Genomic DNA, 12,145 nt, shown 5'->3' with positions numbered 1-12,145 from the left:
AAATTATTTTAAAATATTATGCGTTTACAAAATTGTTATAATTCTTATAAAAGTGTTACACTGAAATAAGTACATGATATTTTGCAGAAATATTGTGATAATTATTTCAAAGAACAATATAGAGATAGTTTTGTGAAATATTTGATATGGCAGATTCAAAATTTCAAAAGATATAATTCATATTTAAAAAGGAAATGGACTTCACAATAAATTTGATATGAAATTTACGACTAGCGTCAGTTCTCACGTATTTTTTTTAAAATTCTAGTAAAATATTATGCGTTTTAAAAGTTGTTATAATTCTCTTAAGGGTATTACACTCAAAACATGGAAATTGCATATTGAAGGTATATTGTGATAATTATTTCAAAGAACAATCGAGAGAGAGAGTTTTGCGCAGTATATAATATAACAAAGTACAAGATTTTTAAAATATATAATTCATAGACAAAAGCGAAATGACATTCCTGATAAGTTTGATATGAAATTTAAAACTAACTTCAGTTTTCACTTATTTTTTAAAAATTATTTTAAAATGTTATGCGGCTTCAAAGTTCTTATAATTCTTTTAAAAGTGTGTGATAATAAAAAATTCTTTATAAAGTGTGTAACAAATAAAACATATCATATATTTCAGAAATAAATAGAGTCATAATTGATACAAAGGATAAGTTGGGAGAGTTTCACTAGTTATTTAATATGGCACATACAAAAGCCAATATTACCAAAGCATATAATTCATAAAAATGTAAACTAACGTAAGCTTTGATAAGAAATTCCCGAAACAATTGTTAGAGCGCGCGCAAGGTATAGCTTCTGAAACACGCAATCCGTAGTGGAAAAAAAATGATAGATTAATATATGACTTGAAATGGTTATTTGAAACTGTAAATATTGACAGGCTATCTTGTTAAAAGAAAATGCAAAGTATAATTAAAAATATCATTTGCATAACTCTGTTATAAATATTTTTTTAAGTATTGTTATATTTACAGAAATCTGGTGTAGTGGGAAATATTTAGGAAAAAATGCGCATTCTCCCATCTTTCAATCTACAATAAGCGAGCTATAAGCGCAACCAAGCAAAGAGACAACCGAGCAGTAATCCTCATCATCATCATTCATATGGAATATATATGAAGCCGATTCTTGATACATTAACAAGCCTATGAAATGCATCAAGAGTGTAAATTTATGGATTTATAACTTACATTTCGTATACGACGGTTCTTTTGTCGTATAAAAAAATACTGGTTTGTTGATTTAATTTGTGCTGAAAGAATCATGATCAACGGCAATTACCAGGAAATATAGAATACGTCAGAATTAACCAAGCGCCTTTATCCGAAGATGAAAAGTTTCAACAAAATTTGCCACTCTGAAATGATTTTCAAAAAATAAATGAATAAATAATAAACAAAATATATGCCAAAGATGAAGTGGCTGTCTTAAAGTAACTCAGAAACTCTCCTAAACTGAATCCCACAGAAAATCTATAAGTTATTTACAAGCAAAAAGTCGATATAATCAATTGAAGAACACCAAATAGCTTTATTTTTTTCATTGATTTAAATATGGCATAAGGAAGAAGAAATTACTAAAACCTGAGGAAGCCTGGTAGAATGTGTGCTAAAACTAAAACGATTAAAATTGGTTACAGGCATAATAATTAAATAATTAATTAAGAATAAAATGTGCTTGTATTTCCAATAAACTGTTTTCCAAGCTATATGTTATATTAAATTAGTACACTCACTATCGTGTATGTTCATCATTTCCTACAATAGATTCCAAAAATTAATCAGAAAAATTTCCCAAGATAGAATTATCACACTTCGGTTTGAAAATTTCTTATATTGTTGAATAAATCAGAAATTATTGAATTTTATCTTAAATATAAAAAAAAAATTATTTTTATAAAAATGTGCTTGAGAAAATTCGATAAAAGCCAATTAAAAACTAAAACATTATGACAACGTAGCAAGATTCGTTGAAGCAAATTTATACATTACTTCAAATAAATATTCATTAATTAATTTAAAAAAAATAACTGTTGAAAATGATAAATAAACAGTTCTAAATTGTGCTATTGATAAGTTTTGTATTTTGTGTTAGAAATCCCGTTATAAAACAGCTAAATACCAATTATTTCCATTTTTTTATTTACTACTTTTACCCGGTATTTTGTTCCTTATTAGATCAAGCAAAATACGTTTCAGCAAGTTCATCCCATCAAAAAAGAAATTTACTATACTCAAAAAAATTATTTACTCAAATTTTAACTAATTTGGTACCTAAAAATACGTTATTAATGCTGAAAGGACGTTTTTTATTTTAATTAAAATTCTTAATGCTAAAGATCTAACATTATTTAATTCTACAGAAACACGAATAGGTTTATCAAAACAGTAATAACCAAAATAAACACGCTATTTCTTAAGCATATTTTTCCTAACACCTACACGGGGACGTCGATCCCACTTGCTAACAATGTTGATTTGTTTTTTGTTGTGTTCACCTGATTTAAAATAGAACAAAAATAATTGGAAAAAAATCGACACCAGTTTAAGTTTTAATAAAGCTTAGTGCTTAGGGGAAAATCCGTTTTTCCCACATCCTTCCTCCACGCACTCTAAAAATAAGTATGGTAAAAATAACCAGATTTTGTTGAATTTACCATACTTCTAGCTCTATGGGACCACCAAAAAGCTCGGTAGTTTTTACCGAAGCTTTTTGAAAGTGATTTTGGTAAAATTAACCATAAAATATGGCTTTATGAAGAGTGGTAAAATGTTGTAATTTTATCACGATGCTTTAAAAAATGGCATAAAAACATTGATTCAATTATATTTACTTTTCAATTTTATATTTTTTCATTAAATGTGTAATAATAAGAACTAATCCTTTGAAAAGCAGAATTCCCGGGAAACCGTTACCATATGAACAGGAATATTACCAAATGAAGGGTTTAAATAGATTATAACAATTTTGTCCACTCATTAATCATTCTGTTTCATTAAACAAATTTATGATTTGCTTATCAGAAATATCCCTACCATACAGTATGGTAATTTTACTAGAATTTTTTTCTCCGTGTGTAGTACTTGTTGATATTCAGATGCACAATCTCTATTTATCATTATAAATGGTTCAATAATATAGAGATACTTACATGAAACATTACATTTTGATCACATTTTGATTTGAAACTTGAGTACTCATGTAATGACTTTCAGATATTCGTAAAAAAAAGCTTCATTTTTTATAACTTTATGGAATAAAGTATTTTTGAAAAAAAGTACTTAAAAATAGATTGATAAAAATTTTCTCACTTACAAAATACGACTGTTTTAATGAAGGCAACCAGTGGTAGCTGAGTGGCAGTGTTATTAGCCTCACATTTGTAGAGCATACCATTATCACTGGGATCCACCCTGATGACGAGTTCACTGGAAACGCCGCTTCCAGTTTTTACAGTCGGTGTGCTTATCTAAAATGGTTTAAGTTAAAGAAAGAGAAATCAACTTGGTTGGTTACTTAAAATTCACATTTCAATTCTTTATTTTTTTTTTTTTTTACAATTATGCGCAGGTGTAGAGTGTTAAAGAGTGCTTATATGAGGTGTAAAGTTTCCCAACAGACGCACTATTCATTATTTCCTTTATCTGAGGTTTTAAATTACGTTCTTATATTGTTTCCTTAATACTCCTTGATAGGAGAATATTTTGGCTAATTTAGAAAATTTTATTTGCCAAACAGAATAAGTAAAATGCTAAGGGGTACCTATGTTTGACTCCCATACACACCAACATTTAACTTCGGGCCTATTTTCCTTAAGGAGCTTTTATATTTTAATATTTAAGGCTGAAAAACGAGGCAAATATTTTTTTTAAAAATAAACTTCGTTAGTTAGAGTATTATGATTGGGATGTTTTCATGTATAATTGGCCAATTTTATAGTTGTTGTGACTCACCATTGCATAATTTTGTCTTTTTTATTATAATTACCTCAGGATCTCCTCTTGATCTCTTAGAAAATTAATCAGGTTACTTCAGAATCGCCACTTAATCTCTTAGAAAATTAAGTTACTTCAGGATCTCCACTTAATTTCTTGGAAAAATAATTAGGTTACTTCAGGATCTCCTCTTCATCTCTTAGAAAATTAATTAGGTTACTTCAGTATTTCCACTTAATTTCTTAGAAAATTAATTAGGTTACTTCAGGATCTCCACTTAATCTCTTAGAAAATTAATTAGATCGTTAGCGTTCTGTCATAAATCGTGTTTCTTGTAAATTGATCTCTTCCAGGCTATGAGGAATTATTGCTTCAGTTGTTTAAAGTGATAAGATGAGGTAGGCGGGAGTCCATATATAAGTTATTAACCTTACAAAATTTTATAGAAAAATTTCTATTTAGGCATTAATCAGTTAGTATAAATAACTAATTTTTAAGTAAATTTATGAATAAATAGTTCGACAAATTGAAATACTTTAGAATTTAATTTTTAAGCATATTTTTAACTATCTTATAAAAAGAAGTTGTTATTATTATAGAAATTTCAGATGTAGAAATTTTAAACTTAAGAATATATAGAAATTAGAAATTTTAAACTTTACATTGACAAATTAGAAAGTCTGCAATGTTTTAGCTAATTTGAACTTTTCAATTTTCTTTTCTCATAATTTTATTTTACCAATTGAACAATCCTTAGATTTAAAGGCAAGCATCAAAGAAAACGAATATTACAACTTAAAATTTCATAGTGATAATTTTTCCTTTTAAAGGCTGTTTAAGAAGTGGCTATTATTATTTTCAGATATGTAAATGCATAATATTATTGTTTAGAGCATTACGTATAGCTTTATTTCTATTCTTTGTTAAATCAAAGTTAAAATCGAGTTTAGGAAAAAAGAATAGTTTCACAGTTAAAACTGTACTTTCTAGTACTTATGGGATTTGGAATTTATGTTAAAGTTTACGAAAAAACGCCAATTTTATTATAGTACAGTCGAATGTTTTGGTAAAAATTTAACAAATTATTAGTTTTCTTCCAATACATGTAAATAATCAAAATGTCATGTATAGTTTCATACAATTAAATTATGTAATAAATGAAAATATGCAGGCGAGTAAAATAGTAACTCAAAAAGGGGTGTTAATGGAAAATCAATCTTTACAATCATGCGAGGATGTGCATGTATATATGATAAATGACATGCATAAAAACTCAATTCATAATGTAAGTTTTCTACAAAAATAACGCAAACAAAACAGTCATTAATAAGATAAGTTCAAAAGCTCTTCTACGTAACTGAATGAGCACAAACATATGCTGCTGACGATCGACTTTCATAGTTGAAAGAATTATGTATAGAATTCGATTCCTTAAAAAGTCCGTTACATGCGGCAGGTTTTCATTTAGTATAACTTTTAGGAATTTTCGTTATAAATTCGCCGGACATTACAAATTTAGCTAATATGAGATAACATCCCATGTACCTTAAAAAAGGTTGATGATTTGAAAACCCATTTCAAGAGAAATGGAAGGCTTGGGAAAGCCTGGTTAGCTGGGTGCTGGACAAATATTCGTTAAAACGGGAGTTCGAATCCAACCGACTGAAGTAAATAGTGATTAGTGCAACTTAAATCTGTCGGTTCACAAACTCCTCCATGCTCCCATAACAGATTATGCCGCTGAGGGTACTGAATTGGAGATTGGTCGTTCTCTGGTTCAAGTCAAAATTACGATATATGGATGATTGAATGGAAGTATGAATGGGATCGCCCTATAAACGGGTGTGACGCATGGGTGTAGCATAAGTCAAATTCTCGGGCATGGATGGCGCCACTGTAATACCGGAACAATAACACCGCTTACCTATGACAACAACAACGGGAAAAGGAAGAAAGTATCTTAAGATTTATAGTATTCTGCTTAAGGAAACCGAATTGTTTCTCGATGTAAATTACAAAATTAGTTACGAAGTTCATTAACTGACAATTATTCTGACAAGAAAACTATAAAAACAAGTATTTGGCTTCCCTTTCAGACCATTCCACATAAATAGAAGCACAAGCTTCTGCTTTCCAAGCACTTACCAAAATTGCCTCACATAGTTATCGCAAATAGTGATTATTTTGAAAACATTCTTCTACAGTTTTACTGAAGTAGTAACGCCATATGTTAATGAGGCTTGATAATAAAGGAACTTGGTGGACATAATTAGATTTCAAAAGAGAAATTAGGATGCAGTGCATTTCTATCTCCTTTCGTTTTTTCTTAATTCGTTTTTCGAATCATAGGTAATTTTTAATGCAATCGAAGGGAAGGGATAACAAAAATTCCTCAACTAACAACGTGATAATTTTTGGATCGTTTCACTGTAATTTTTTTTTTATAGAAAACTAACTTTTAAGCTTCCGATTTTATCTTCTTAATGAACACATGTATGAAAATAATGAACTACAATAATTACATGCCGCCATGGATGCAAGCGTACCTCCCTGTCACCTCTGAACCATTTGAGTGATGCTGGTGGATTACCCCCCAGGGAGACGCAGTTGAAGGTCTGCAGCTCTCCAACTTTCAGTGGTTGTCCTTCTTCATAACCCAGAATCGTTGGTGGTTGAGGCGGATCTGCTGGAAATACATTCCTTACTTTATGGGAATTATGTAACACAAAGTGTTCTCTAAAGGCGTATAAAAAACATAAATTCTGTTAACAATATAGAGATGTCCAACCCAAAGGCTAAACTACATCATTTGACTAGTATAATTCAATCGAGAGTCGTAATTTTGTGGTTGTGAATGGCAACCAGCTGTTTGCAATATCCCTAGTGGACAATTCCTATTTTCATTCCAATCCAATCATATTCCTATTGGTTGTCCTTAGTAGCTTATTTATTTTTGATGATTTTTCAGTAGGCACGTAAGTGGACTAACTACAGCTTGGACATCTCTATGTAATACAGTGAAATTAAGATTCTGAATACTAGAATAAAAGGTAAGAAACATTGAAAAAAAATACATTCTATTTTACATTCATTACTTTTAATACTAAAAAAATGTAACTCGCATAGTTAAAGTTTTTAAAAAAGAAAATCAACTATTTTTGTTCTATATTTTCCAAAAGGTTTCATTTTCTACTATTGTCAGTTAGTTGACATTGGAGCCAAATACATTTTTTTTCAAATCGGTGTTTGTATTTATATACAGACTAAATGACATTGGTAATATCGGGAGAAATATGGATAAATTTCTCAATAGAGCTGCCAGTTTCTACCTGAAAAATTTCATTTGAATACTTGAAAAAAAAATTAACAGACTTAGTGCATATATTTTACAAACGTTAAATCTAAATTTAAGAATTTTATTTTAAGTCTACATAAAAATTTGGGTTGAATTCGTTGAAAAATTTGCTTTTAATGAAAAAGGTTTAGTTAGAGATTTGTTTCGATTGGTGACTCACCAGTATTAGAAATAATGAGAATTTCATACTGCGCAAGCATTCAAACATAAAATACGAATAGCAGATATTTCACATAAATATTAATACACATACTATCATTATACTATATACAAATCATTATTATTAATATACTATAATATACTATTATTATTATCTTTCATGCTATTAATAAATTATTATTTATTTTATTACATACATATTTATTCATTATAAATTTTAAAATTCATGATTTAAATTTTATTTGCTTGTTGATTGCTTTTCTGCACAGCAAACATATTTTGTTCTTCTTTGTTATTTAAAGGTCAAACACTAATTGGAGGAAAATATTTTGTAAAAATTATTCCTGGTAATTACTCAGTTCTAACTACGGAATATTTTTATACAGGCATTTTTATTAAATTAAACGCAATAGTAAACTAGAATACTAAAATCCTTACTACTCACAGGTTACTGTTAACTTGTGCGTTCGAAATGTCTTCTTCCGCACCGGTGGATTCTCAGCATAACACGAAAACGATTTCACATCTGGATCCTAGGATGGAAAATAAATAAAACACTTTTGTCAGTAGATACCTTTATCATTCACTTAAAGTTATTAAATGCAAGAAAAAAAATTATAAAATATACTAACATCAATAGTCAAATTTTTCTATATTTTTGTAATTAATTTTGAAACTTAACTGAACATTTCTTTCCCAAATTTGATAGTTTCCGACAGAAAAATAAACGCAATTAATATAGTAGCCGATTAATTACAACAAAAAAGGACTTTCCTTGAGAAAAATTAATACCCAAGTCAATCAATAGTCAAATTTTTCTAGCTTTTTGTAATTAATTTTGAAACTTAACTGAACATTTCTTTCCCAAATTTGATAGTTTCCGACAGAAAAATAAACGCAATTAATATAGTAGCCGATTAATTACAACAAAAAAGGACTTTCCTTGAGAAAAATTAATACCCAAGATATTTTTTTGAAAAAAAAAATTGTTACGCTGTTATAAATGATAATCGAAATTTCCCTGCCCTTTCTTTTCTTTTTTGAAGAAAATGAGGGTGATTTAAAGGATAAAACTAATTTTGTACTAAGCAGGCAAAAGAGGGATTGCTTCAATTAAATTTTTTCTGCACTGAGTTGAATTAGACCAATCTCAAGATTGAACTTATAGTTTAGAAGTTATAAGACCTGTACTCTTTATAAAAGTATATGTAAATACACATAAGCAGAATATTTTCTATTGTTCTGCAACAGGACTTATTAATTTATACAAGTGTTCGGCAAGAATTTCACAGCGAAAAAAAGTCAACTTTACATTAAAATACTATATTTTCATTTATTAAAATACAGGATCATACACAGACACACTTGAGTATATTTTAAAGAAAGGCAAATATTCCTGATTTGTTACTTTTTCAATCGCTTTAGAAGTTCAAAATTTTGTTAATAACCATGATGAATTATTAATAAAATGCCTATGATATGAAGGTCCGAACATTAAAACAAGGGCTGCCTTAGAAATCTTTCGAAAGGACAAGTGCCCAGATGTTGTACCATTTGCAAACACAAACATTCGCTGGTCTGTTGTTCCAACAACTTCTTCATCTTTATAGAAAGCATTTGGTCTTTTCGAAATAACTACAAGATTATGAGGGGAAGCTTTTAAACCTTCAGGTCATTATGGTCTGCAGAAGAATGTATGAGATTATGGTTGGCAATTGTTCTGCAAGACTACCAGAGGCGGGGTAAGGGGGCTCGCCGGAAAACGCTGTCACTTATTCAAGATACAAATTGTTCTGCAAGACTTCGTTTGTTCTGCGACGTTCGTCACAGTTTTAGACGCTTTCTGCTTGTGGGTGTAGATATACATTTTGCACACAATATACACGTACAAAAAGTACAAATTTGTACTAATACCTACTCACGCATCTGATATTGCTATCTAAACAAGTGAGACATTGAGGTGATAAGTGAAGGTACGTAATTTTTTACGATAAGCCGAATGGGACAGTACACGAATTACGAGAGCGAATAATTCTAAAGTTGAAATCGTTTCCATACATAGAAAGTACAATTTTTTACATGACTTAGTATACATTTTACTTTGCTATCTAGGACTAGAAAAATGTGAGGTACATTTTCCGATGAATTTTTTTATGCTGAATTGAATGAAAAATAGTTCGAGTTGATAGGATAAACAGTGTTTTGAAGTTATAAAGGTTTTCTTCAAAATAAGTGAAATTTGAAAATAGTTAATTTAAGAATAACACACATTTCACGTTTTGAAATGTTAACCTTTCAAATTTGTTTGATGTCAATCTTTTGCGTTCCAGTTTACCATCTTTTGCATTTTGCAGCCAGAAAAAATATTCAAGAAACAATACCACACTTATCAGTATAGCAATGCGAGATGTGTAAATGAATGCAAGTACAAAATTGTACTCTTTGTACATAAAACGCTTATAACTTATAGACTATTAGTCTCATCATCTCAGAATTAGTCTCATATTTAATTCAGCTTGAAAATAATCAGAAAATGCATCTCGCACGTTTAAATAGTCAATAGCAAAGTAATGTATTTACATAAGTACGTGTCAAAAGAAATACACTTCATAAATAGAAACTCTTCCAAATTTTGAACTACTATTTGTTTCATTGATTTCTGTCAATTCTTATTCGATTCATTGTAAAAAATGGTGAAAAATATGTAGAAAACTACGGTTCATTTGCTTAGATGGCAATATCGGATGCGTACAATTTACAATTTTACAATTTAAATTGTATAAATTAAATTTAACAATTTTATATTTTTATATACAATACAAAGTACAATTTTGTACTTTTAGTGCATTAAACTCTTATAACTTCTGAACTATTAAATCAATCGCTTTGAGATTGGATTAATTCAATTCAGGGTGAAAAAATACAACAGAAAATATGTCCCCTTTCTCTAGCTTCAAGAAATTTAAATCCCCACCTAAATCACCCTTATTCCCCTCAAAAAACGGAGAAACGTACAGAAAAGAGTTAGAGAAGATTTAGGTATTATGTATAATAACTACATAACAATGTTTTCTATGAAAAAAATCTTGAATATTAATTTTTTCGAAGAAAAAGTTTGATTTTACTGAACTATTAGTTGATTATATTAGTTGAAGTTTAATTTTTTTAGCAAATAGTTTCGGCGAAAATTTTTTAATGGTTATTCAAACGGCAGAAACTGTAATTTGTTGAAGCCAAAAGGACTTAAACACATCAAGAATAGCTAGAACTCAAACTAGAAAAGTATATTTTTGTCTATGAACGTTCACATGGAAAATGATTAAATAGTTAAAAATTATCTTATTAATCTTCCAAAATTCAATGCAAAATAGACAAATTTCATAACTTTTTTGGTTTATTTTTGCAACCTAAAAAAGAAACAATTTTTCAAATCTGATTAATTGTTAAAATCAGAGAGCAGATTGTGGTAGTAACCAAACAGTCTCCAACTATCATTACAGAGCATAATTCAACCAAAACTCAATCACCCAACCATCGTGAGCAGGTAATAATTATTGCACTTATAATTACTAAATATAAACAGTAAAAAAAAATTAAAACAATTAAAAACTATTTTCTAAGTGACCTTCTACAGGCCCAAACTATTTACACTCTATTGAGCGAATATCTTGTTTGTGGTTTTATTCACAATTTTAATATCTCATTTCATAACTTCACTGAAACATAATACGACAGCTAACAATCATGATGCAGGATTTATTCAAAGACAACCAATCAGAGTAAGAGGATTTTATCCCTATCCAATTAAATAACAGAAAAAGCTTGAAAAAGTATATCTGCCACGTTGGCCTGAAGAGAAAAGAAATGCTATCACTCTAACAGATGGATTAAACGTGATGAAAGATGCCTTCAGGCGGACATCAGAGAGATGCTCGTAGAGCATTCAAGATATATGAGTACATTCGCGTCTTTTCTGACTCACTTACTGTAATACGATATGCTAGGTAACCATGGCAACTGAGATCCTCTATCTTGGTGCACAAAGTAGTCCCAAGAAAGAAGGGTGCGCTTAAGCATTAAAACGTGACGGTGCATTGCTATGCATTGACCTTCTTAGAGGTGTGATAAATTGTCAGAAATAAAACATTACAGATGATCACTCTTGACTTCTATTGAATGAGTTTTTTTCTTTCACGAGAGTTTTGAGTTTAAAAAATGAATAAAATGATATTTTCTTCATCCCTTTCGAAACTTTCTAATGAACTGGTATGAATTGAAATTAATAAAGCTTTCTTAAAGTCATATTTGTATCATTTAATAAATAAATTTAATCAGATTAAATAAGATTGAATAACAGAGAATCATTTAATTTTGCAATTTTCTTTTCCTTAGCATGGTCGATCTTATTCTTCACTGGTGGATTACTCGTGGTTGTTGTGAAATCACATGATTTGCATGTTTAAGATCTCGGATGCTTAAGTCCTTATCTGAAATATTGATTGATTTTAGCGATTAAAGCCCGTGAACATTATATATCATGATAACGATTTTTTTTCTATAATAATTTTAAATTTTATCTTTTTTTATGTAACAGAAGCATCATTTTCTAGCAAAAATAAAACTGGAAACTGAAGTGAATAATTTCAAGTTAAGTATTTCAGAAATTTTTTATTAT

General features: G+C 29.2%; 1 protein-coding gene across 2 annotated transcripts in view; it reads right to left on the bottom strand.

Annotated features, from left to right (window-relative positions):
- The window catches only part of LOC107454481 (nephrin), a 137,280-nt gene that overhangs the window by 45,139 nt on the left and 79,996 nt on the right, over positions 1–12,145 (bottom strand). Inside the window, exons 7-9 of one of the 2 annotated variants that reach the window (XM_071177675.1) lie at positions 7,916–8,003; positions 6,479–6,642; positions 3,337–3,490 (exon numbers count right to left, since the gene is read on the bottom strand). In XM_071177675.1, coding sequence (XP_071033776.1) covers positions 3,337–3,490; positions 6,479–6,642; positions 7,916–8,003 — 406 coding nt within the window. The remainder of the gene's footprint in view (positions 1–3,336; positions 3,491–6,478; positions 6,643–7,915; positions 8,004–12,145) is intronic. The other variant, XM_071177676.1, reaches the window with a different exon arrangement.

Source organism: Parasteatoda tepidariorum, chromosome 2, assembly GCF_043381705.1.
Source record: "Parasteatoda tepidariorum isolate YZ-2023 chromosome 2, CAS_Ptep_4.0, whole genome shotgun sequence".
NCBI lineage: Eukaryota > Metazoa > Arthropoda > Arachnida > Araneae > Theridiidae > Parasteatoda > Parasteatoda tepidariorum.
The sequence above is the reverse complement of the archived record's forward strand: the minus strand, read 5'-3'. Positions and strand labels throughout refer to the sequence as shown.